The sequence below is a fragment of the Dunckerocampus dactyliophorus genome, chromosome 5 (assembly GCF_027744805.1).
Source record: "Dunckerocampus dactyliophorus isolate RoL2022-P2 chromosome 5, RoL_Ddac_1.1, whole genome shotgun sequence".
NCBI classification, from domain to species: Eukaryota; Metazoa; Chordata; class Actinopteri; order Syngnathiformes; family Syngnathidae; genus Dunckerocampus; species Dunckerocampus dactyliophorus.
In genome coordinates, this window is record NC_072823.1 from 17,797,897 (window position 1) to 17,823,906 (window position 26,010).

Here is a 26,010-nt window from a genome sequence, read left to right on the forward strand (position 1 = left end):
GTTACTGTGCGTAATGACGCATGCCTCCTCCGCCTCCTCCACCCCCTCCCTCCTGTCACCGCTGGATCTAGTTTCTCCCATCGAGCACCTATCATCGCAGTGAGAGAGGGAGACAGGAGGGAGGGAACACAAGTGGAGGCGAGCACGGTCGCTGCATCCTTCATTTACAACCCAAGAAAAATTAAGAAGGAGATCCTCCATCCTTTTTTTGTTTTTGCTCCAGCCTTTTTTTGTTCTTCATTGTCCTCTTCTTGTGTATATGATGAGCTCCAGCCTGCTGGAAAATCCTGTGCAGGCGATTTTGTACCTGCGGGAGCTCACCACCATCGTCCAAAACCAGCAGAGCCTCATCCAGACACAGCGCTCCCGTATTGAGGAGCTGGACCGGCGGGTGGATGAGCTCATTGGCGAGAACAGGCACCTGCGAGATGTCCGGGTACAACAGCAGCATCCATACCCTTCCTTCCCCCATCTCCTTCATCATCACCATCACCCCGAACCGGGCTGCCTCCATCATTTCCACCTCGTTCAGGACCTCCAGACCAAGACTGGTGCAAGTGCTCTGCCGGACCTAGAGGCAGCTCCAACGGTACAACAAGTCGAGGGTGCTACGGTGGTCCAACCCCCAGCTCTGGACCCAGGGGACATGCAGCTGGTTCCGGCCGACCCTACCACGGTTTCGCCAGTGGAAAGTGACCCGGAAAACGGCGGAAGTTGCACAAGCTGCCGTTCTTTGGTTCCGATGACCCCGACTACTCTTTGCAGATCGTTGGCCCTCGCTAAGACATCTGAGTAAGTAGCCTACGTTTGCTTGTCGTTTGAATTTGGCATCTTTCCTAATTTTTCTACACCATCATGGCCAAAACATTGTCATCTTGGACATGCACGCGCATACGTTAATTGGGAGTTGTTCATTAAAGAAGATGGTTTTAACATTTGAGAGAGAGTGACAGTGGTGGATTATTTAAATGAGAAACTGGATCACCATTAGTGGATCATTACATAACAAACAGCTGCACATGCGTGTATGTACTATGTATGTAGTGTGCGTGTGTGTGTGTGTGTGTTGGCTGGAGAGAGGGCATCCTCGCGTGTGATGAGATGCATGAGTCCACCGTGCTGCTACTGCTACATTCTGGCTTCCCTGTTAATCACCATGCAGGTTGTGCAGGTCTCATGGGAGAATGGATGGGCCTCTGATGTTGCTGTGTTATAGATGAATTCCCCCCCCCTCACACACACACACGCGCACACACACACACACACACACACACACACACACACACACGCACACTTGCCTCATAGTACCCCACTACATAATCTAATGAGAGAAAGACCATCTTTCTTTATCTCACTGTATGTGAGTGTAAGGTGTGTTGCCTAGCTCCAGCCCTGATTGGTCTCACTGGGAGACCACCCCAAATGAAGGTGGGTGTTGGAGTGCAGGAAGGATTACATAGTTGTTGTTATACCTGTAGTCATGGTGACAGAGTAGTAGTCCTTAAATGCAGTTTCACTCCCCAGTTTTTGCACATCAGGTCAATGGCTTAAAAAAAAAGGTAATTAGTTGTTTGTGCTTGTCATGTCATGCCAAACAGTTGTGTGTGTTTCAGAGTTCACATTCCTGTCATTGGCTGCTGGATCCTCCGAGTGCAGCCGAGCAGAGTTCAGATGTGCCCTCTGGTGCAACGACGCACAGCATTTTTTTTTGTGTCAGCGTGTGTTGCTAATGATGATGATGCGTGCACTCACTGCTCAATTCATTAGGCACACCTACACTAAGGTAATCATTGGGTATGATGCAAACAATATGTCCTTGCAAGGGTAATAATGCCCAGTATTGATTGACACTCTCATAGACGTATTGCTTTGTAAAATTGATCGAGATACCACATGCAGTATCTCACCTTGCAGCAACCATCTCATTATATCTTCTCAAAGGAGTATAGAAATTATACTTGGATATAGACCAAAGTAGTCAGTGCATAGCTTGTATAGCAGTGTATAGATATACTATCCACAGAAAATGAGTTAACATACAGCCATTATTGTCTAAATAGCTGGCAACACAAGGCAGTACACCTCACAGTGAACATGTCCAAATTGTGTCCAAATTGTCAATATTTAATAGGGGTGGGAGAAATAATCGATTCTTGGATGCATCGCGATGCGGACATTGACGATTATTCATCGATTCATAAATGCCAATAATCAATACTGACGGAACAAAAAAAACGGAACAAAAAGACGGAAAGCGGAAGTGCTGCCCAGACAGTTTATGGGTTTATGGTGGACGCTTCCAGAATGGCTGAGCGTAAACTCCGTCCCGCACCCGCTGGATTTAAAGCGAGCGTCTGGAAGCACTTTGGCTTTCACGTAGTTTAAGGTAAAAATGAGCTGGACAAGAGACAGACTATATGCAAGCTTTGTCACCCAAGCTTAAAATATTTTGCGAACACAACAAATATGAAAAACCACATAGCAGGTTTCCACTCGAACGAGGAGGAAAAACAGCCAGCTGAAGTTGCTGCCGACCATCGAGCACGTAATTACAAATTTTCCACCCAACCCGGAAAAGGCGCTGTTATGTCACCGTAACAGCGCACTTTGTTACTGATGACCTGAAGCTAGCGTCTCACGTGCTACAAACGAGAAGAATGAAAGAGCCATACGGGTGCGAGTATGGCTGAGCTGTTCAATAATGTTGCAGAGGCATGTTGATTTCTTGTGGCCTATTCATTTGTATTTTTTGTATTATTTGTGAAAAAAGGCAGCCTAATTTTTTAGTTATTCATAATATACTGAAGTCTGCAAGCGTTATTCTTGTGTGAGAGCTGCTGGTACAGTAATCACCTTGGGCTCCTCCACTTTCTTTCTGCTTGAGGATGTCCCACAGGTGCTCAATTGGCTTCAGGTTTGGAGACTTGGCCATTCCTTTGTCACCTTTTGGAGGTGTATTTGGGCTTGTTACCATGGTGGACAACTTGTAGCCCAGTTTCCCAAAGAAGGATCATGCTCTGCATGTTGAAATTAACGTTTCCCGCAGTGAAGCTCAGCTAACCAATGCTGGCAGCATTTATGCGCCACCAGACCATGACGCTGCCCCCACCATGCTTGACTGTAGGCAATACTTGATATATACACTATACACTGACTGCTCTAAAGTAAATACAACTTTGAGTTGTATAGTATTGCCTTTTGATGTGATATACTCTAATTGCATGTTTGCTGAAATATAATAGTACTAAAGGATTCTATGCACGTATTCTTTGATTCTTTAAAACAGTGTCACAGTGTTACAGTGACATGTGTCCCTATTATTTTGGTCATCCTTCTTATATAATGATAAATTGATACCTCTGTGACAGTGTCACATTGCTATCTTTGAAAAGGAGGACTTTTTTCTTTTTCTTTTTAAATGTTTCTATTTTTGTGTCTCATTAAGTTGTGCAGGTGTACCTAATGAAATGGCTGCTGCCTTGGCTGCGTACGTGTTTACATCATCTTTTGGAGTCTTACATCGAAATGACACATGAGCTTGCTTTTTGTTTTTCTGGCTGCGTGTTTGTGTATTTTGCATTGTTGCCAGTGTTGCCGGTGCACGTGTATGCGCCTCTGGGGGATTTAAAGGAAGTGTAGAGGGGGGCGGCAGAGAATCTCTCCTCCGTGCATTCTCTCTCTCTCTCTCTCTTTCCAGCTGAGCCTCCTATCTGGCCCACTTAGCCTGTGGAGCGAACGGTAATCAGCCATTCTCAGGAGGGGAGAGAGGCAGCGAGAAATAGAAAGATGCACGCTCAGTAACGCTCTTTGATAGAGGCCCTCGGAGGAGTTTTGTGGAAGGAGCTTGAGGCTGACATTGGAATGGACCAGCTCAGAGAGGCTGAGGCAGGTACAGGGAGAGGACCGGGAAACAAAACTAAACAAAAAGGAAAAGAAAGGCTGCATTTTGGGTAGCTGTCTACTTGCTTTATCTATCCTGCTGGCAGAACAATACATAGAAACGGATCGAGGGACTACCCTGTGGTGTCTGGGAAGGTGCACAAAATGTACTGGCATCATCCTGAGCCGATGAGCTGATGACTGAACATATTGTGCCGTGAGTTGCCTTACAAAAGGGTGGAGAGGTGAGCCATGGTGTGAGAGAGGGAAGGAAACACGGGCCAACAGCAGAAAGCGTGTACTCTTAAAATATTCACTTTGCTCTCTTTGTATGCCGCCTTGAATGTAGATGGACATTACGTGTAGGCCTTGTACAAACAGAGAGGGAGAGAGCAGTGTGTGTGTGTGTGTGCGTCTTACAACATGACCACACACAAAAAAATGAGTAGATATACTTTAGTTCATGCCTCGACGTCAAAGACCGAAATTTGACTTGAAAATATACCAGATATTGCAATAACACAAACACGAACATGAAAGCAAAAGACATGAATTTACCACAAAACAGTGATGATCAACGGTGATGATCAATAAAACTGCATTTTTGCTCTGACCCTAGCTTTGGAAAAACCCGAAACCCGGAAATCAAACACAGTCAATTCATGGATTTGTTTGGATTTCAAATTTAATTTGTCCCATGGGAAATAAAGGAAATAAATAATCTGTTCCATTGTCAAGCTGTCCACATAAAAAGACATGAAACCCGAGTACAACCAGGCCATTTTTCAGTAACATCAAAACAAGTGTGACTGTTTGTTGGCCACATAGCCAGAGATTGGGAAGACCTGGGTTTGAATCTCCGCTTGGGCATCTCTGTGTGGAGTTTGAATGTTCTCACTGTGCGTGCGTGCTTTTTCTCTGGGTAAAAACATGCATGTTAGGTTAATTGGTGACTCTAAATTGTCCATAGGTATGAATGTGAGTGTGAATGATTGTTTGTCTATATGTGCCCTGCGATTGGCTGGTGACCAGTCCAGGGTGTACCCCGCCTCTCGCCCAAAGTCAGCCTAATGAGGATAAGCGGCAGGAATGGGCGATGCTGCAAATTTCGGAATCAATCCAATACCAAGTAAATACAATATTGACCATAATGTACTGATTTTACTGGAAATTTTTCAAGATCATTGAATGATTATCATAATCATGATTATCATCACAATTAAACATAGAACAAAGATTTTAGGCAAACAAAAATATGTGAAGACAATGTAACAATATAAACAAGATACTACAATGATTGCAATTATTTTATACAGTCAGTGGTGCAAAATAAGCAAACAAGCAGAAACTACAATTGGCTTTCATTCAAATTCTTTGGCTTTTTGCCCCCAAAGCCGTCCTGTGTCCAAGAACATACTTCTTGAGGGGAGTTTTTGCTTGTAAACAATATAAGAATATATAAGTATAAGAATATTAACTACAATATGAACAGCAAAAATACAGATATTTGTAAAAATAAGCATAGAGAACAGAAAAATAAAACAATCATACTAGTATCGATCTGATACTGACACTACCCTTGGTATTAATAATGTAGATATTTGGAATGATCCACCCAGCCCTACCACCCAGTCAATAGCATGATTTGTTACTGATGCAACCTTCTCATTTATCTCCTAAGCTTGGGTTTAGGGACCCTCGCTAGCAGTGTAGCCTGCACCATCTACACAGAAGGCAGTGGCATGTACCATTACACCACCAGGGCAACCGCTGCTAATACGTTAAAAACAAAACATTCTGTTTTAATGATGCTAGCATAAGCGTTAGGATGAGCCACCCTAGGCAATGAGCTAAAAGCCTGAGGTGTCAACTCAGTGTCCAACGCAGCTTTTGAAGGCGTCAAGGTGTGAAGTTTAGCAACACTCTTTCGCACAGCTGCACCAGCTGGCATCTATTACACTGTGCCTGATGTCAAGCAAGACATTGCAAAAAGCCCCAAAAAAAGCAAAAAAGTTATTTTTTTAGTCTTATCTAATCTTGTGTGTATCATTTTCTTCCAATCCTTTTCCCCTTTCTTGTGTCATTTCCAGCTTACACTTCAACTCAAGTATTTGTACTTTACAGTGCTAGGACCCAAAAGGTGAGCGTCAATGGGATGTATTTTTCAGTCCTTTTTCATCAGCTGGATCTCTTCACTCACTGGTAAAAATGAATAAAGAATAAGTTATATGAGGAGGGAAATAGTTGTGAGCGACCATCTGTCACACTCATTTGGAATGATGGCTAAATCACCACCACCAGTGTGATGCAAGTGGTGATAAACAAACACATCTGGACACTGCTATCAACACGCTCTAAGATTTGACCTACATAGGGTATTTAGCAAGGGATCAGTGCCAAATAATCCCAGGGAGTTTAATGCCGGTTCTTTGGGCAAATGTTGGAAAAAATGTTGGCAAGATGCTGGAAAAACAGGCAAACAAATCATATTGTTGTTTTCCCTCTCCTACAGAAGTGAAACGGTGCTGCATCAGTTCTGTTGCCCTGCCCCCGAGCATCCTGAAGTCGACACAAGTGGCTCTTCCAGGTAAGACCAACACTGATTGACTCTTAAGTTGTTTTTTTGCATGCAGGTAACAAGATGGTGAAAACAATCACACAAACTTGCAAATACGTATGACTGAAAACTGTATTGTGCATGCCAGGCCATTAGTTGGCAGTGTCACTATGCAAAGTAGGGGTGTCCAAACCTTTTCCACCAGGGTCACATATTGAAAAAAACAAAGGATGTGTAAAAAAAATAAGGTAAAAAAAATTTAAATTAAATCTCTAAATATATATTTAAACAGAAGGGTTGCGTTATTATTAAAATCAACAACAGCTTTTTCTCTTTATATTGTATTTTTGCTCTATTTTTTTTCTAATTTTCTGCTTTTTTTTGTTTCATTTTACTTTTACAGTGTGCCACTGGCCAATAAAAGTTGAGTCGAGGGCCCCCCGGGCCATACTGTGGACATTAAACACAAAGCAACACTAAGCAACACTAAACACATGCCCACCTACTGCTTATCCTCGCTTCGGTCCACCATTGTAGTTTTGGTTGTGTTCTCTCTTCTTTATTAATTAATAACCGTGTTGTTTTCTAAAACTTCCACCTGTTTTCAACCTCCAAAATACCCATTTTAAAACTCAAAAGTTTGTTTTCCATGAATCGTTATTATAGTCTTTTTCAGCTTAATGTGCAATTTGATGTGTAAAGGGAACCAAAATGGCCGATCTGTACCCAGAGGAGTAGTGTAGACGGCGGAGGGTGATATAAAATCTTGGGTGGCCCAAAATTTCAAAAGTAATGGTGATGGACGTAGTAGTGACATAATATTGTTACATGGGTGTCTTAGCATTGGCTATCTTGCGCCCCCTTTACTCACTTCTCTTCTTCTATGTTGATGAAATCACCCTCCCCTTCCTGTTTAAGAATCCCCGATGGATATTTTTTTTATGTACTGTAAATGGACAACAACACTACAATTAAATGTAATGGGGCTTGTTATGAATCACTTTTGTATTCCCAATATGTACTTCAACTACGGAGGCCCTTAAGGGTAAAAAAACAAACCAAAAAAACCCATCAATATTTGGAATCATAGACCCAGAGAGTGCTATAGGTCCATGAAGTACCACTAGTACCAAGTGCAGTAAGTACCTAAAGGATGGAGCTAGACACACACCTTCCAGCCAGCTGATTGGTTGATAATGGTGACTTCTCCCTGACAACAGATAATAAACAGCCACATTCCAAAAAGGTTGAACTTTAGTAATGTCCTCCCTTGCTTGCTTGGTCTTCTTTTTGAAGTCATTGCTAGATTAGAGTGTTTTCCCTTGCTCTAATGTTGCACTAATTATATCAGGGGTGTCCAAAGTGTGGCCTGGGGTCTTTTTCAGCCCGCAGCTTGTTGTTTATTCATTATGAAAATGATTAAATTCATTATTAATGAGATACAGTGGTACCCCATTTTTCGTTATTAATTTGTTCCAAAAGGTCAGATGAAAACCAAAATGTACAAAAACTAAAGATATTTTTGCCATAGCAAATCATCTAAAGCCAATAAATCCATTTCAGACACTTTACATTTTATAGAGAATAATTATAGTTTTACATGTAGAGAACAATGTGAAATAATTGAAATGATTCATGAAATGGACATGATGAATTAATTTGACAGATTAACATTTAACAGAATGACTTGTCCTTACTGAACAGTCTTGTTGGCGAAGACAGCGAGGAGTGGAGACGTGGGGATTCCATTCAACGGAATGATAAAGTGCAGGGCAAATGGACTAGTTTGTTATGTGCAATATTGTACAAAAACCCAGTGTACAAAAGTCAAGGTGAAATTTTAGCAACATTTTTCATCAAAAAACGAATTATACAAAAACTGGGGTGGTTGAAAACCGAGATTTGACTGTAAACAGTATTATCAGATATTACACAAATTTGCTCTGTCACCTATTACACAAAGCTAAGATGTGGCTGTTTTCTTGATATACACTAATACTAATACTAAATACAAGTCCCCTACTAATGAACATCCGACGTGCGAACTTTCGGAGATACGAACACAAGCCAACTAGTCTATATTTTCATGTGTTTTGCCTTATAAATCCATATTTATATTGCTACATGCTTGACCAGCAGAGGGCACTGTGACACTGCTAATAGGACCAACAGCTGGCGAACAAGAGGAGGAGGAGGGGAGGAGGGGAGGAGAGAGAAAGCTAAATTGTAGTTGTATGATACAACCCGGACAGAGTGTGTGATTAAAGTTTATGAAGAGTTAATAGGCCTGCTTAATTCTACACCACCCACAGAACACTACCTCTTTTAGAAGAGTCTAACGACGACGATGATTTGTCCTTTTTTTTCTGTAACTCCTCCTCCACCACTACCAACGACGTATGCTCGACCACTCCTCTTCAAAGGTAAATAACATTTATCATGACGTATTATTACATCATTTTTACTATTGTTTTTTCATTAATTATCCTCGTTTAATATTACTACTGCATCCGAACTCATATTTACATACATACACATATACTGTATATGTATACATGTACATGTAGTACCTATATCATTAGTATTATTACCTTTTCCCCTACTTAAGAACAATTCGACATAAGAACGGTCGTCTGGAACCAATTGTGTTCGTTAGTTGGGGACTTAGTGCAATGACCAACATTGGATTGGTGCTAGCATTTTTAATACACAAAATGTATACAAGTGGCCCTCTGCATTTTTACATTTTTCTGGATGTGGCCGTCCCTGGAAAAAGTTGGGAACCCCCTGATTTCTATCGACTATGTAGCATTCTACCATCCTCACACTGGAAACAATTGCTTGGTGGAATCACAACAATCACACAATCAATTTGATGTTTTTGCCTCCTATTGACTCCTTTATTGTAGAGTATGAGCAACTAAGCAGTCTCCAAAATGACCACTACATGTTTTAATATGATACATTGTGTGTGTGTGTGTGTGTGTGTGTGTGTGTGTGTGACATGCCTCTGACCACACACATTATGTTGTGTGTGTGTGCGTGTGTCTGCGGTGTGTATAAGTGTACTCGTGTGGTCACTGCTGTTGGAAGAGCCACATTAATCGCTGTGTAACAAATAGCTCTCTGGGCCTCAAGGGTATTGAACACAGGCCTCAGTCAGAGCAATGAGCTGAAGGGCACCTCAGTACTGATATCATCAATGCGCAAACGCCCAAAGAAACCCTGTGATGATGCAATGGCCATCACTACCATAGTAACAAGGGAATAAGAAATTCAACAGGCCACCGGAGCCACGTTGCCTTCTGTTTTTTCCACGTGGGCAGGTTGTCTGCTTGTTGTACAGTACAACTTTGTGTGTGTGAATGATGTGTCAGTGCAGGAGGTGTGAATGGAAAGAATGTTATGTTTAATATTTGTGAGCATGCTACTCTTACCTCTATTCATCATTACCTAACATTAGCACAATGTCATCTTCTTGTTCCTTTTTTTACCTCCAAGGAGGTTTAAGCTATTTTCATGATGCCTAGAAGGAAACTTGATTTACTGCCAGCAGTAAACACAAAACAACATGCATTATTTTTTATTGGTTTGTCTGTTGTTTATCCGTTTATGTGTCCTACACATTTTTTACTGCCATAAACATTTTCTGTGCAAAAGGATTTGCACAGGTGCAAAAGGTTTGTTATATTAAATTAATATATATTCTTTACCATTAATTTAGATGGCAACACACATTTTGTCACTGTCCAATTAAAACATGTATCTACAAAGTATAGTATTTGGGCCACCATGGAAAACACAAGAATAAAATTGTAATCTCATACGAATACATGTGTCATATTAAAAATAAGATACATGCAGTCATGGCCAAAAATATTGGCATGCCATTGTATTTGGCCAAAGATGCCAATATTTTTGACCATGGTTGTGTCAATTGGGCTGACTTGGTTGTATTCCATACAGGTATGGCCAAACGCATCGGCATCTTTTGCGCGTCAATATTTTTGGCCATGACTGCAGTTTTTAGGAAAACGCAGTCATTTTGAGGGCAAAGTTATGATGCTACGAAAAAACAAGATAAAATTATAAGAAAATATCCATAATCATTTTGGAAGAAAAAGTCGTAATTTTACAACAATAAAGCCAAATTCTGTCAAGAAAAAAAGAAATAAAATCAGTGAAGTCATTAAATTTAATATTCTAATAAAATAAAATAATAAACAAAAAAAATTGTAACTAAGAAATAATTTACATTGGTTTTTATTAGTTGTATATTTTGAGGAACATTTTTTATGAGAATAAAGTTGTAATGTTATTTTTAAAAAAATGAAGAAAAAAGTCTTGCAAGAATGAAACTGTATTTTCTGATGAATCAAAATGTTATTGACGAGAATAAATTAATAATATGAAGTCAAATATTCTATATATTAATATTATAATATTGCATGACAAAATATACAATATTACAAGCATGAATGTAACCTGTGTTGAGATGAGATTTGTTCGGGATCTTGTTGTCTTATATGTATGTACACTATATGTATATACTGTATATATATATATATATATACTCTACTTTATGTATTATATGAAAAAGTGTTTGCCCCCTTCCTGATTTCTTCTTTTTTTGCATTTGTTTGGCACACTTAAATGTTTCAGATCATTAAACAAATTTAAATATTAGTCAATGACAACACAACTGAGCACAAAATGCAGTTTTTAAATGAAACTTTTTATTATTTATTATGAGAGAAAAAAATCCAAACCTACATGGCCTGGTGTGAAAAAATGACTGCCCCCTTGTTAAAAAAACAACTAAACTGAGATTAATTGAGATCTATCAGTCTGAAAAAGGTTATAAAAGCAATTTCTAAAGTTTCAGGACTCCAGCGAACCACAGCGAGAGCCATTATCAACAATGGTGATGGTCTGGGGCTGTTTTGCTGCTTCAGGACCATGAATTCTGCTGATCCAAAACACACCAGCAAGTCCACCTCTGAATGGCTGCAGAAAAACAAATGAAGACTTTGGAGTGTCCTAGTCAAAGTCCTGACCTGAATCCTATTCAGATGCTGTGTCATGACCTTCAAAAGGCAGTTCATGCTGGAAAACCCTCCAGTGTGGCTGAATTACAACAATTCTGCAAAGATGAGTGGGCCAAAATTTCCCTCACAGCGCCATAAGAGACTCATTGCAAGTTATCACAAACCCTTGATTGCAGTTGTTTTTGCTAAGGGTGGCCCAACCAGTTGTTAAATTTAGGGGGCAATCACTTTTTCACACAGAGCCATGTAGGTTTGGATTTTTTTCCTCTGTTAATAAAAGGTTTCATTTAAATCTCCATTTGTGTTCAGTTGTGTTGTCAATGACTAATATTTAAAGTTTTTTTGATGAGCTGAAACATTTAAGTGTGACAAACATGCAATAAAATAAGAAATCAGGAAGGGGGCAAACACTTTTTCACACCACTGTGTATATCCATCGTTTTCTTCCGCTTATCCGGGTCCGGTTTGCGGGGAAAGCAGTCTTAGTAGGGAAGCCCAGACTTCCCGGTCCCCGGCCACCTCTTCCAGTTGCACCGGGAGAACACAGCTGTGAGACATAATCCCCCCAACGTGTCCTAGGTCTGCCCCGGGGCCTTCTCCTGGCTGGGCATGCCCGGAACACCTCACCAGGGAGGCGTCCGGGAGGCATCCGGACTAGATGCCCGAGCCACCTCAACAGGCTCCTCTCGATGTGAGGGAGCAGCAGCTCTACTCTGAGCCCCTAACGGAGGACTGAGCTCCTCACCCTATCTCTATTCTTTGTTTCAGACCAGAATGAAAATGTGGAAATACATGCTTTTCCTTTGATAATAATATATTTTTATATATTTTGGATCCTGGGCGTGAACAACTTTCTATTCTGGGTCTTTTAGCTAAAATATTTTGTAGCTTGTGTGTTGATGGTGGGTATTATTTAAAGCATGTTCAAAGTACATTTTGTAAAAAATGTAAAAAAAGATATTGATGGCGATATTGAAAGAGATGAAAAATGGGCCAAACTGAAATACTGTAGAGACATATTTGTTAATCCCCATCCATTTTTCTATATACTGTATATCTGGATCAGTATCTCTAATGTAAAGCCAACTTTCCTCCGGATCTGATCCAGATGCCATATTTGGCATACATTTTAAATTTAACACTGAAAAGTGCATTGAATGTATTGTGAGGCTTACAATGTATCTCTGTCAAATCTCATCAGATCTGCTAATTTGTTGAGTTAATGTAAGCTCTTATCACATTCTCTTCCATTGGATGGAGTGGTAATTCCGCATGAGGATGTCACCTTTACAAAACCTGATTTAGTATCTGTTCACTTCATGTCTGTGTGGGGTCGTTCTCTTTTCCATCATGGCTCAACCGCAACGCCACAGTTATGATGAAAAGCACCGAGTATCCCTTTAAATTCCATCACGTGACATTGCATTGCACGGCGGCCGCGACCTGTGCCGACTCCATGTTTAACAATCATATGACGAGCCCACTAGAGCGCAGCTAATCGCTCTCGCTTTCTCATGAGGTCATGAACAGAAAAACCCCTGCCTCGGTTGCATCTACCCCAGCCTGTTTGTGTGCATGTGAAGCACTATATATGTCTCGCTGGGATTGAGTGATGCACTCTGACAGATGTACATTTATGCATCATGTCCCGTGTGCACACTGTGAGCAGGAGAGAGGGGGGTGTGGTGTGGTGGGGGTATGGATCACATATTACAGATGCTTGTTGCTCTCCAGATGCATATATAGCTCAGCTCTTGGGTTTAAACCCACTAATGTATTCTGATGCAGTGCTGGTGCTCATGTTTCCTCATGTTATGTTTCTATCTCTCTTTTTTTTTTTCTGTGATCCTAGTTCAATTATAAGACACAATGAATCACTGCGGCCTTGTTCCTGAGTGTAAAATTGGATTTATAGCAATAATGAGAGGGAACCTGACTCTTAAACAACCTGCCTAACTGCTGGCCTTCTGTGTGTAGATTATGAAAGTATGCGCTATTGGGTGGAAAGTAGCGAAGCACGGCCTATTTATGTTGCACATTCTCTATAAACTCAAAAGTGGTTCATGTCATCATAATTATGTCAAAATCTCTACAGATGAGCAAGTTTAAAGATTTCCTATTCTGCAAAATTGACTTTTTTCACATGATGTGTCTCCCGAGAGCGTGTTTATGACCACCAGACATAATCTCCATCGCTTATTTGTGCTACTTTTATGAAACGGTCACTTTTGAAGTCCTCGTTTTAGTTTTTGTGATGTATGAAGGGAAAAAACTTTTTCTCATGGACACGATGCCACATTTGACCCGCCCCTAGCTAGTATGCGCTGGGACAGCTTTGTAAAAAAAAAAGAAAAGCGGCACATCTTAAAATGAGTCCCAGGGTTGTGTCATCTATCTGTCAGTCAGCTATAGATGTGGGAGCTGTAAGTGTGATCATTTTGTTTTATTTCAGTCAATAGAGTAACCCAGCATGATGTTAAAATGTGATTGTAATGTTAGCACTGTAGCTTACGTAGCTATGCTAATCTTTGTGTCCTCAATGTTAAGTTGCTCTATGTCAGGGGTGTCCAAACTTTTTCCACCGAGGGCCGCACACTGAAAAACCAAAAGATGCAGAGAGTCACTTTGGTACTTTTATATCTTTTTTTATTTTGTAAAAAGCCTAAATAAAATGTTACACAGCAATATCCCTTGTTTACCGCGTTTAGTAATTGGTTCCATGATGATATTATTATTATCTAGACATGAACTAAAACACCTATAGCCACGTTTACACTCATATTGCCCATATAGTAGACATAAAAAAGTAAATAAGCCATTTAAGACATAAATAAAACTCCTGCTCATGGGTGTTGAATTTTAGCTTAGCATAGGTTACAGCCTCAACAGTAGCGCATGTTTTTATTGGGGATTTTTATTAGGGATTATTGTGCCTGTTGTGAGATAATTGAACTTCCAACAAAAGCCTGTTTTGAGGTGTAACCCGCCCTGCTTTACACTGCCCGCACCGGGGCTTGAACACAGGACCTTCGTAATGGGAGACGAGAGCGCTGACCACACGGCCAAAAGCCCAGACTGTCGACCGCGTGTTCAGCGCAGCTCTCAAGGCAGAGGGAGTGAGGTTTACCAACGTACACTTGCACAGCCTCACAGGCTGGCATCCATTACACAAGCCTGCCATTTGTGTGTCTCACCGAACATTACAGTAACATTACTGACACCTAGCGACCACTATCATCGCAGTGTCTTCTGAAAGCCTCATACAGTGGTGTGGAAAAAGTGTTTGGTCCCTTTCGGATTTCTTATTTTTTTGCATGTTTGTCACACTTAAATGTTTCAGATCACCAAACACATTTTAATATTAGTCAGTGACAACTGAACACAAAATGCAGTTTTTAAATGAAACTTTTTAGTATTAGGGGAGAAAAAAAATCCATAACTACATGGCCCTGTGTGAAAAGGTGATTGCCCCCCTGTTAAAACATAACTTAACTGAGATTAATTGAGATCTATCAGTCTGGAAAAGGTCATAAAGCCATTTCTAAAGCGAACCACAATGAGAGCCATTATCCACAAATGGCAAAAAAAGGAAACAGTGCCTCATCCAAGAGGTCACAAAAGACCCCACAACAGCATCCATTGAACTGCAGATCTCACTTGCCTCAGTTAAGGTCAGTGTTCATGACTCCACCGTAAGAAAAACAGCCGAGTGACAAACATGCAAAAAAATAAGAAATCAGGAAGGGGGCAAACACTTTCTCACCACTGTATATATATTCTCGTTCATTTTGCCATTTTTATGCTTAATTTAATTTCATTTTAATTTCAATATGCATATTTTTTTACTAATAATAGGCCGAGTTTCACCACATATTTTTATAAACTGTGATAAAGTGAAGCCACAAAAAAAGACTTAGAGTGGCGAGGGATGACTGTATATATATTTCAAGGAAAGCTTTGTGTTATTATATTAGTTATTAATATCAACATTTCAGCTTTCTGTTTTCACATTCTGCCTTTTTGCTCTTCTTTACCCTATTTTTTAGACTTTTATTTCTACATTGTTTCGCGCGCCAATAAAAAAAACAGAGGTCACACTCTGGACACCCCTGTTCTATGTGATATGGGGCATCTATGTTATGTTATGTTATGTTATGTTGGGCAGTGCAGTGTTACAGTGTATATGTAACAAGTGGATAAAGTGCACGGTAATGCTTATTGGAGACAAACACACTGTTGGAAACAAGTGTGTACAAACACAGCTCTTTAGTATTAAAGCTACAGACACACAAAACAACGTGTTCCCAGTAGGGCACTTTTAAACTGTCTAAATTCCAGCATTAAGGGTACTTTTTAGCCAACACACTTTCAGTAAACTGTTGTAGGACCTCTGAGACTTATTTAAAATTGGTGAAATGTACTATAATTGAACCTTTTGCATGCCAGTCAGGCATTTCTTTGTGGTAACCTCATTTGCCTTTGGCAGATTTTCAATGCTGCTGTCATGTAAAAGAACGATGGACATGAGCCGGGATTAAAAAAGTGGAGGATGGGACACTTTATTGGAGGCCGTGCGCCTCCAGTAATAAACTATGTTGAAGCTGCATTGGAATATACGGTATATATTTTTTATGTTGTCATGGTTTCTAGGCTGTGCTGTATCACAGATGATTTCTTGTGAAATCTCTGCACAGGCTGATTGAGTTATCCCTCTATTTTTCATGCAAGTCGTGTTTGACTTTGAGGATATTGTCTCTCTGTATCGTGCAGCGCTTACAGCCATTTTCCATCCTCGTGCTATAATCCGTACCACAGAGAGATTGTGAAAAAATACACTTCTATTTCTACACAGAAGACATCATTAATACACCACATCACTAGTGCATAAGCACTGGATGGATTTCATATTCAATACAAAGCAGAGGTTTGTTAATTGAGTGAAATAAATATTTGTAAACAATCTCATAATTCTTTAATTTCAAAAAGGACACGCAAATACTATCCATCTGAAATAGGTACATATTCGTAATGACCAGGGATGTCCGATAATATCGGTGGGCCCGATATTGCCGTAAAAATGTCATATTGGTAGATATCGGTATCAGGTTTTTTCCTGATAATGAAAACCGATTTAAAAAAAAAGCTGTATAGATGGACATTTTAATGTTGACATTGCCAGGATGACACCACAGTGCAAACCCACCTCCTTTGCACTTTCCACACGCTCTTGTGTTCCTGTCCACTCTGACTGCCCTGAAGTCGGCTAGCTTCACGTTAGCATCTGGGACGCTAGATGTTAGTCATTCAGTGAAGCACAAATAAGCTGCACTCCCTGAAGGTTTTCACGTCAACCTTGCTCAGTAGTGAATTCACATTTCCAATGATGATAGAAAATACCGAAGGCTTGAATCTCCACTTCCTTGCAAGCCGCTTGACTTTCGACTTAGTTAGCCTTGGCTCTTTCGCCTTCAATATCAATGGGTAGACAGGGAATCACATCGATGACTGGAAATGTGCTTGAATAAACAAACAGAGCTGCTTGAAAGGCAGCCGCTTGTGGCGGCGGTGTTAATTCAACCACAGGAGATATGTGATGTTGGTAATTGAGAGTTGGACAATATCGAAAAAAAGAGAGAGATAGATGTGAGACAACATGAAAGATAACAAAAATTAAAAAATAGAATAAGAATAAATAAATAAAAAAATACAGAACAAATCATGTGAAATTTGTAGTTCAATAATACATAATAAATAATAATAACACATAGCAATAATAGTAGATAATAAGGTAGTAAGTCCAGTCCTGTCCAGTCCAGTCCTTCCACGACAGGAGATATGTGATGTTACACATAGCGTTATCGGTATCGGTTGATATCGGAGTCTGAAATTGAGAGTTGGCCAATATTGGCTACTGACTAATATCGGTTATCAGCAAAAAAGCCAATATCGGACATCCCTACTAATGACTGTAAATGCACTTGTCAAACATACTCGATGTCACATACAGTATTACATAGAGCAATATAAGATTAAGGAGTAAGACAGGAGGACACGTTAACGTTTATGTGGTTAAACTAACAGCTCCCATGTCTGTAGCTGACTGATGGATAGTTGGCAGACTTTATTCATGATGTGGTTTGGTTTGGTTTGGTTTAGTTTATTTGAACATGAAGGTTACAATGGAATACATCTCATGAATCATTCTTTGACAGTTCCACATGTCCAAAAGGAGTAGGAAGAAGCAAAGCTTATTTAATCCTACCCCCCGTCTATTCTACATCTAGTACAGTACATGTTGTTCACTTCCTGCATTCCATGTCATGTTTTCTGTGATAGTCAGGATAATACATAATAGATAACGGTAAGACAGCCCTCCCAAAAAAAAAACAAAAAAAAAATTTAAATATATATACAGTATATACATATACATTAATAATAATAATAATAATAATAATAATAATAATAATAATAATAATAATAACAATAATTAATAAATGAATAAAGATTTTTTTTTATATAAACAAAAAAAACAAAAACATAACAAACCTGACAGAACAATCAGGACTCTTTTGCCTTGTATTTAGCAAACATCAACTGCTTGTATTGTTTTTTGAATTTGCTCATCTCTGTACATTGTTTGAGTTCTTTACTCAATCCGTTCCATAATTTAATTCCACACACGGAAATGCTGTGGGTTTTCAGCGTAGTTCTCGCGTATAAATGTTTTAAGTTTAATTTTCCTCTAAGATCATATTTCTCCTCTCTGATTGAGATATACTGTATGAGGTTTTTGGGTAACGAGTTGTTATTAACTTTAAACATTATTCTAGCGATTTGAAAGTGTACTAAATCTGCAAATTTTAATATCTGCGATTTTAAAAATAGAGGGTTTGTATTTTCTCTATACTTGGCATTATGAATAATCCTTACAGATCTTTTTTGCAGTACAGTGAGTGAGTGAAGATTGCTTTTGTAATTATTACCCCATATCTCCACACAATACGTTAGATATGGTAATACTAAGGAACAGTACAGCGTGTGGAGTGATTTTTGGTCAAGAACATATTTTGCTTTATTCAATATAGAGATATTTCTCGCCACCTTTTGTTGTATATATTTAATATGAGATTTCCAACTCATTTTTTCATCTATTACAACCCCAAGGAATGTGTAGTGAAGCCTGCTTTTTTTCCAAAGCTGTCCGCTATAAAGTGGTTAGCATATGCATGGGATAATGAGCAGACTGTATTTCAAGATGTGTACCTGTTTTTTTTTTTTTTAAAGTAGTGGGTGCAAACTACGGCCTGTGGGCCAAATGACATGCGTTTTTAACTGGCCCGTACCTAAAATATACTTGACTATGGCTCGCACAGAATATGTGCTTAAATGTTTTGTACTTCATAGTTTAAAGACTAGGTGAAGCTACTGTATTGAACAAGGGAGAGTCTCCACAAGGAAAGCGAGCGTAGGATAAAATTGTTCGGGTTAACTAGAAATTTCAGAACCAAAGAGACCCTACGCGTGGATATGCTTCCTTGAGGCTAAATCTGTGAACGACATTATTTCCCTTCCACCGGGAAATCGTTCAAGCCAGGGGAAGGTGTTCTGGTACGTACCGCAATATTGTTAGTCCGAACAAAAGGGCTAGGCTTGAAGCTAATTAGTAAAGTTTAACACTTTACACTGTAGGCTACGTCCACATTGCAGGTCAGTGGCGGAGCCATATATTTTTCATCGGGGTGGGCGAGGTGAGACCATTACTCACATAGGGGTGGCAATAAGTTGATACCTGAAATGTCTCCACGTAGCTCCGCCACTGGCGGGGTGGCCAGCCACCACGTAGCTGTGCCGCTGCTGCAGGTTCACATGTGACCAGTATCTTATTTTTTCATGTCAGTGTGAACAGTACAATTCAGACTTTTTCAAAGGCAACCCATGCCTTGTTTGTATGTTCATGTCAATGTCCCAACACTCCTACCTACGACATCCACCCACACGCTCCTTGGAACAGACGTCACAGCAAGTTCCCCACGGTCTGTCATAGCCTGAATTCTTCCATCCATCCATCCATTTTCTATGCCGCTTATCCTCATTAGGGCCACAGGGGTATGCTGGAACATATCCCATCTGACTTCAGGCAAGAGGCGGGGTACACCCTGGACTGGTCACCAACCAATCGCAGGGCACATATAGAGAAACAATCACATTCGTACCTATGGACAGTTTACAGTTGCCAGTTAACCTAACATGCATGTTTTTGGAATGTGGGAGGAAACCGGAATACCCGGCGAAAACCCACGCATGCACGGGGAGAACATGCAAACTCCACACAGAGATGCTTTTTAATCTCCTTCTCGAAATAATTTGTTTAAGCAAATGTTAATCACTTGACTTCACTGCCCTGCAGTAGTTGTTGCAGTAGTAATGCTTTTGTAGTCGCACTAGTAGCATTTACACTGGCTGCACACAACACTGACAAGGTGCATGCTTCGATGAACAAAAGTACACATGTCCACTTTTTAATGTAAAATGTAAATCATTCAGCAATCCGTACATGAATAAACAGTCAGTGCATGGATGCAATAGTTACATACCAATACATTAACAGTTTTTAGTAGAACACATTCCTTCATTCTTCATTTACTCCAGGTGTTTCCAAGTGTGATCTGGAGGCCATTGACTGTCTGTGGCTCTTTTTTTTATTGGGCGCAGCACATAGTAGAAATATAAACTCCATCAAAAGTGTGGAAAATAGAGCTAAAGGTAGAATGTAAAGAGAAAAAGCTTTAATATTGACACAGTTAACAATAACACAAAGCTTTGTCTGTAATACTGTACATTTTGTTTAAGCTTTTTACAAAATATCCAAAAATATATATAAAAATATCAAAGTGGCCCTGCATCCTTTGACTTTTCAGTATGTAGGGATGTAAAGTTTGGACGTCCCTGCTGTATACACTGCATAGTTCACAGACTGTATTTGAGATGTGTAGTGATGCCTTTTTTATAACAAAGCTGTCCTCCATGACTTTACAGTACACGGGGTTGGCTCATGTAGCTAGGGGTGGATCAGAGGCGGTATCATATTCATGATGTCATGAAAACCCAGAACTTCAAAATTGACTGGGACACATATTACTGTTAAAGCATCATTAAAAAGTCCATTGTGCACAGGGAGAGCATGAATCTACTGTAAATCTGACCGGAGAAGACTCATTTTCTATACTCATATTCTATCCTTTTCAGACTTGCAGGGGAGCTGGAGCCTATCCCAGCTGACCTATATAAAGGCAATGGTACCCCCGAGATAGACTCCAGCTATGATAACTGGTAGAAAATGAATGAATGAATATGAATATAATCAAATGTGTTCCTCTTTAAGGTTGGAGAATGGATGTAAATTCTTATATACTGCAGACACTGTAGAGCAGGGGTAGGAAACCTATGGCTCTGGAGCCAGATGTGGCTGTTTTGATGATTGAATCTGGCTCTCAGACATTTCTTAACATCATAAAGTGTATTTATTAAATTTTTTTTCACTGACATTTTAAAGTAAAACATTAAAACGTGTTGAAAACCACGTTCAAAATATCAAACATTCTAATGCATTTTAATCCATCCGTCTATTTTCTACCACAATGTGGGTGGCCAGAGCCGATCCCAGCTGTTCTTCAGATATTTTCCGGGTCAGACACCAAAACTTCATTACTGTATAATGCGGTAGCCTACGCGGGTCACTGAGAGGTCAAGAAGTAAGGTCCTTTAATGAAATAGTCAGCTCGCTAATTCTGTAGAGCAAACCCTTTTGACGGAGAAGATGGTGAAAAGAAAGAAAGATACGGAGTATGGTGTGAAACCATGCAGCACCAGAAGTCGCATTATTGGAAAGAAGTATTTTGTTTATTATTGGTTAGCTCCTAATATTCAAAAATTGTTGGTCTTGCTTAAAAATGCACACATTTAATTGTATTCAATGTTAAACACATGATATGGCTCTCACAGAAATACATATTAAAATATGGCTCTCTTAGCCAAAAAGGTTCCCGACCCCTGCTGTAGAGGCTAGAATAATCAGTCCAAACAGCATCCTGCGTCCTCCTAGCCTCAAGCATCCACAATCATTTTCCACCTGCTGCCCTCCACAGTCATGGTGACCTGGGTGTTTGAAGGTCATGATGCAGCGAATGATCGCTATCTGCTCTTATTCCCGTGACAGTGGCCAGTTGCTGAGCCTGGAGGATGGAACGTCCTCTGGAGGACAGGAAGTGGAGGGCACCAAGCGGGAGGGGCCCAGCGAGTATGAAATCTCTCTGGAGAATAAAAACAAACAGGTACGTTCTCCACTTTGGGTGACACAGCCTGTCTGTGTGTTTGTGTCTATGTGTGTTTTTCGCCCTTGGCAGCGGCAGGACGGACGGGAACGATTGCTGCTTATCTCTTTAGCGTGAGAAGGTGCCAGGGTGACATTGCGTGCTGCATGACACAAAGAAAGCCCCACTAAAAACATTGAGATCTATTTCTGTCTCTGTTGACATGAAAAAAATAACACTAGTGTTTCTACATCGATAGAGACAGGCGCATGAAAGATGCTAGGTTGCCATGGTAACAGCTAATAACGGCTTCTTGCGGCTGGAGATGTCTTTGAGCAACGAGTGTATTTAACTGTGTGCGTGTGTTCTTGCATTAGCAGACACTCAAACATGTGAATGATTCTAGCCAGTTCATTAGGTACACCTGCATAATGGAATAGGGTGCAGTTGTGCTGTTAAACTCTTGCTTTAAAACACAGTGATGCTCAATACTGCTTGTTGTTGTGGTGTAGAACTGCACAGCATTGTAATGAGAGCTGTTTCTAATATTTTGGGTACGTTTTGAGGGGCAGAATATTACAAACAGCTCTCAGTGTAATACATTGCACTTTAAATTTGTGTCAATCAAAACTGAGCATTATGTTATATACAGCTCTTGTATTGGATGTCATTACATTGTCCTGTGCATAATGTTGTGGCCAGTGACTGTATCATTTTCAAGGCCTGTTGACAGGTATCAGCACGCTAAAAGCTGATGAATAATGTTTCTTCAGGTCAGTGCATCATCAGTTGGTATTATAACACTCTTCTCATTCCAGATAGAAGAGCTGGAGCAGAAATATGGAGGTCATCTCATCGCCAGACGCGCCGCCCGTCGCATCCAGACAGCTTTCCGTCAGTACCAGCTCAGCAAAAACTTCCAAAAGATCCGTAACTCCCTCTCGGAGAGCAAGTTGCCCCGCCGCATCTCCCTGCGGCACCCTAGCCCCTCGGGCCGAAACCGGAATAGCTCTCAGAGACATAGTTACTCTCTTCATCCGGGCGGAGGACAGATACCGCTACGTTCCAAAACACCACCGCCGCCACCGTGCCGCTCTACATCTCTGCCCCCTTCGCCTGCATCTGCCCCGGCAGCAGCTGCAGCAGCTACCCCTCCGGTCTCAGGACCAGCTCCCACTCAAAGTCCTGGACCCTCACTTTCACAGCTGGAGGACTGCTTCTCTGAACAAGTGAGCTGGATTTTCAGTGTATCTGTTTGGATTAATATGTGGAGTACAGAAATAAACCATCACAAATATGTAATTAAAAATACCCAGTTTAATTTAACAATTAAGTGTTAATCTTTGAATACAGTGGAACCTAACAGGTCAAGCACCCCAACCAAAGTTTTCAGAAAAAGTTAAAGCCATCATCATCTAATGCAGGGGTGTCACATTACCCCCCAACCCACAACTTTGTATCTTTCCTATCATTTATCCTGAAATTTTCAAAACATATATTTCTGCGTATTGAAAGTTTTAAAAACTTTAACATCTTCCTGTCCTTTCAACACACAAAATTGGTGAATGAAGCACACTCATGTGCATCATCAGCGCGCACACGCGGTTGCTCGTTTGAAGTCGCGAACATGACAGGGCATGCCCCAATAATTCTGGCTGAAAAAATAGTAGTTAGTATGGTCAGATTTTGAGAAAGTGTCTCATTAGCACTGACGAATAGATAAGTAAGCAGCCTACACACCTTTTATCCCGGTTCTCCGCGCGTGTAGTGACGGATTTGGAACATACCAATATAATGCACCGCTGTGGTTACGTTTTCAGGTTGCGACAAAATGCGCATGACAGCTGGTGAATGTGTCTTTATGTGGACACACATTTTTTTTAAACTTCACTCATATAGATGGATATTTTTTTACATTGGAGTGGAGGAAATGTGCATTTTTTTCGCGTCCCTTCATTCCTGTTTGAAATTGTTACTTTCTGATAGTCCTCGGATATATGACTATGGTTGTTTTGGCCTGGTTGTTCATTTCAATAAAGTGACTGTTGATCGACCACCTCTTCGCCATTCTCTCAATGTCGGGGGCAAAAGCTACAGTATTTTCTATCAACACAAAAACATCCCAATCTGCGAGATGTGCAACCATGAAGAGTTTGCAGCTGTGGAATGGGCGGATTATGCGTTTCCCAGCATGCTTTGCGGTAGTTAAAATGATCACTTTTGACTGGCTTATGCCTCTTTAAGGTGTTTGTACAGATGGTGTAGGAGTTAGTAATAGCCGTTTTTAGCTGTGTACGGTTAAATTATTTTGACTTTTGTTCTGAATCTGGCACCCTTATTAAGAAAGGTTGTGAATTTTGTGCTATATACGTAGAATATTGTTTCCACTTTTAAAATTATAATGGCAAAGGAGTAGTATATTTATCTGAGGAATCGCTTAATTACGCAGATCGTTTTAAGCACTTTGTTTGATAAGGTCTGCGAGGCGGGCCAATTCAATGCTATTTTCCAAACAAAAGATTTGGCACCCGGGCCTGTATTAATTCATCATGTTTGTTTTGCTTTTTCTTTGGCTTTTTGTTTTTGTGATGTCAGCCTTGTATTCATTGATGGCGACAAGGAAATGTGTGATGATAACTAGAGCTCTGGAAATTGAACTCATTGGTGTATATACTTAACAAAAATATAAACACAATACTTTTGTTCTTATTTATATTATATTTATTATTTCACAAGCTGAACTCAATGATGTAAAACTTTTTCCATGTAGATAAAAGACTTGTCTTTCGCAAATACTGGTCACAAATCTGTGTTAGTCAGCATTTGTAATTCAACCATTGATTAAACAGCATGATTATTGCACAGGTGTGCCACAATAAAAGGCCACTCTGTAACTGTATTGGATTGTATCAGCATATACGGTATTTGAGGTAGTCACACCAGATACTGACTGGCTTTCGAACCACCCCGGTCGCACCCCAATATAATTAATCTGCACATTTTTAAGTGGCCAACCTAAGGCACACCTCTCATGCTGTCCAATCAGTTTTATTGTCATTTTTAGCTGAGAAATGTGCCAAAAGGTATCAGATGGCACCATTCTTTCACCTTCCCTTTCCCTAATTTGCCTTTGAACTTAACATTCATTCCAAAGAAGGCATTTATAGTGGATGTTGTAATTGCTCAGACATTGTCACCGTTCATGTTGGTCCACTAGTCTTACAATAGAGCAGAAAACTAGCCAGAGAAGAATTAGAAGTCCATTTTGGTTACAGTGTACCTTATAAGACTGCAAGATAACCTTTGAGGCTACCATCTCAGACGTTGTACCCCTAAAAGTACAAATGATGCAAGTGTGTTATCACATCCCACACTTACAAGTCTGCATTTGCTCCTTTCAGCTTCATTCGCTGGCCCAGTCGATAGATGAAGCCCTCCGTGGTTGGAGCGTGTCAGAAGGTGGAGAAGGCAAAGGCCTCCTCATGGACCCCAGTGCCCTTAGAGCAGCTGCCCAGAGTGCCTGCCTGCCCCGCAGCGCCAGCTCTCTACTCATGGCCTTCAGGGATGTGACAGTCCACATTGACAGCAATAGCTCATACACCATTTCCTCCGCTACCACCACCACCACCACCACCTCTCTTGGCAATGCAGCTGAGGCGGGCAGCAGGAAGACCTCCTTGAGTGGGATGGGTGGAGTAGGATTTGGAGGAGGGGACGGACTGTCGGCGGAGGGTATCGAACCGGAGTTTCCTGCACCGCCTCCCAGCGAGGAATTGGAAATGGTGGATCCTGGATCAAGGAGGGGTTCTGCTGTGCCCCTCCCGGGGTTGGGAGGATTTCTGGAAGGGGAGAACATCTTAGACAGAGCGGGGTCCACCTCCGCATCTACCTCCACATCCACCACCATCGCCACCTCGACCCAGTCCAACCAGCAGCCTGCCCAGATTTACACCCAGTACCAGCAATACCACTACACTCACCCCCAGCAGGTGGCAGCGGGCACCAGCCCTGACGCCCTGCAGGCTCTGGTGGTCTCCTTGCCCAGGGACAGATGCCAGGATCCAGCTTCATGCCGCTCTCCCACCCTCTCCACAGACACACACCGCAAGCGGCTCTATCGTATTGGACTCAACCTTTTCAATGTGTGAGTGCAACCACAACACACACACACACACACACACGCACACACACACACTTCTTAGCTTCTTTCTTTCTA

The 26,010-nt window shown here is 40.8% G+C and overlaps 1 protein-coding gene across 2 annotated transcripts in view; it reads left to right on the plus strand.

Annotated features, from left to right (window-relative positions):
* Positions 1-77: 77 nt before the first annotated feature.
* The window catches only part of iqsec3b (IQ motif and Sec7 domain ArfGEF 3b), a 53,746-nt gene continuing 27,813 nt past the window's right edge, over positions 78-26,010 (plus strand). For both annotated transcript variants that reach the window (XM_054775233.1, XM_054775234.1), the window contains exons 1-5: positions 78-792; positions 6,392-6,466; positions 21,701-21,815; positions 22,613-23,023; positions 25,196-25,938. In XM_054775233.1, coding sequence (XP_054631208.1) covers positions 260-792; positions 6,392-6,466; positions 21,701-21,815; positions 22,613-23,023; positions 25,196-25,938 — 1,877 coding nt within the window. In that variant the 5' untranslated portion in view covers positions 78-259. The remainder of the gene's footprint in view (positions 793-6,391; positions 6,467-21,700; positions 21,816-22,612; positions 23,024-25,195; positions 25,939-26,010) is intronic.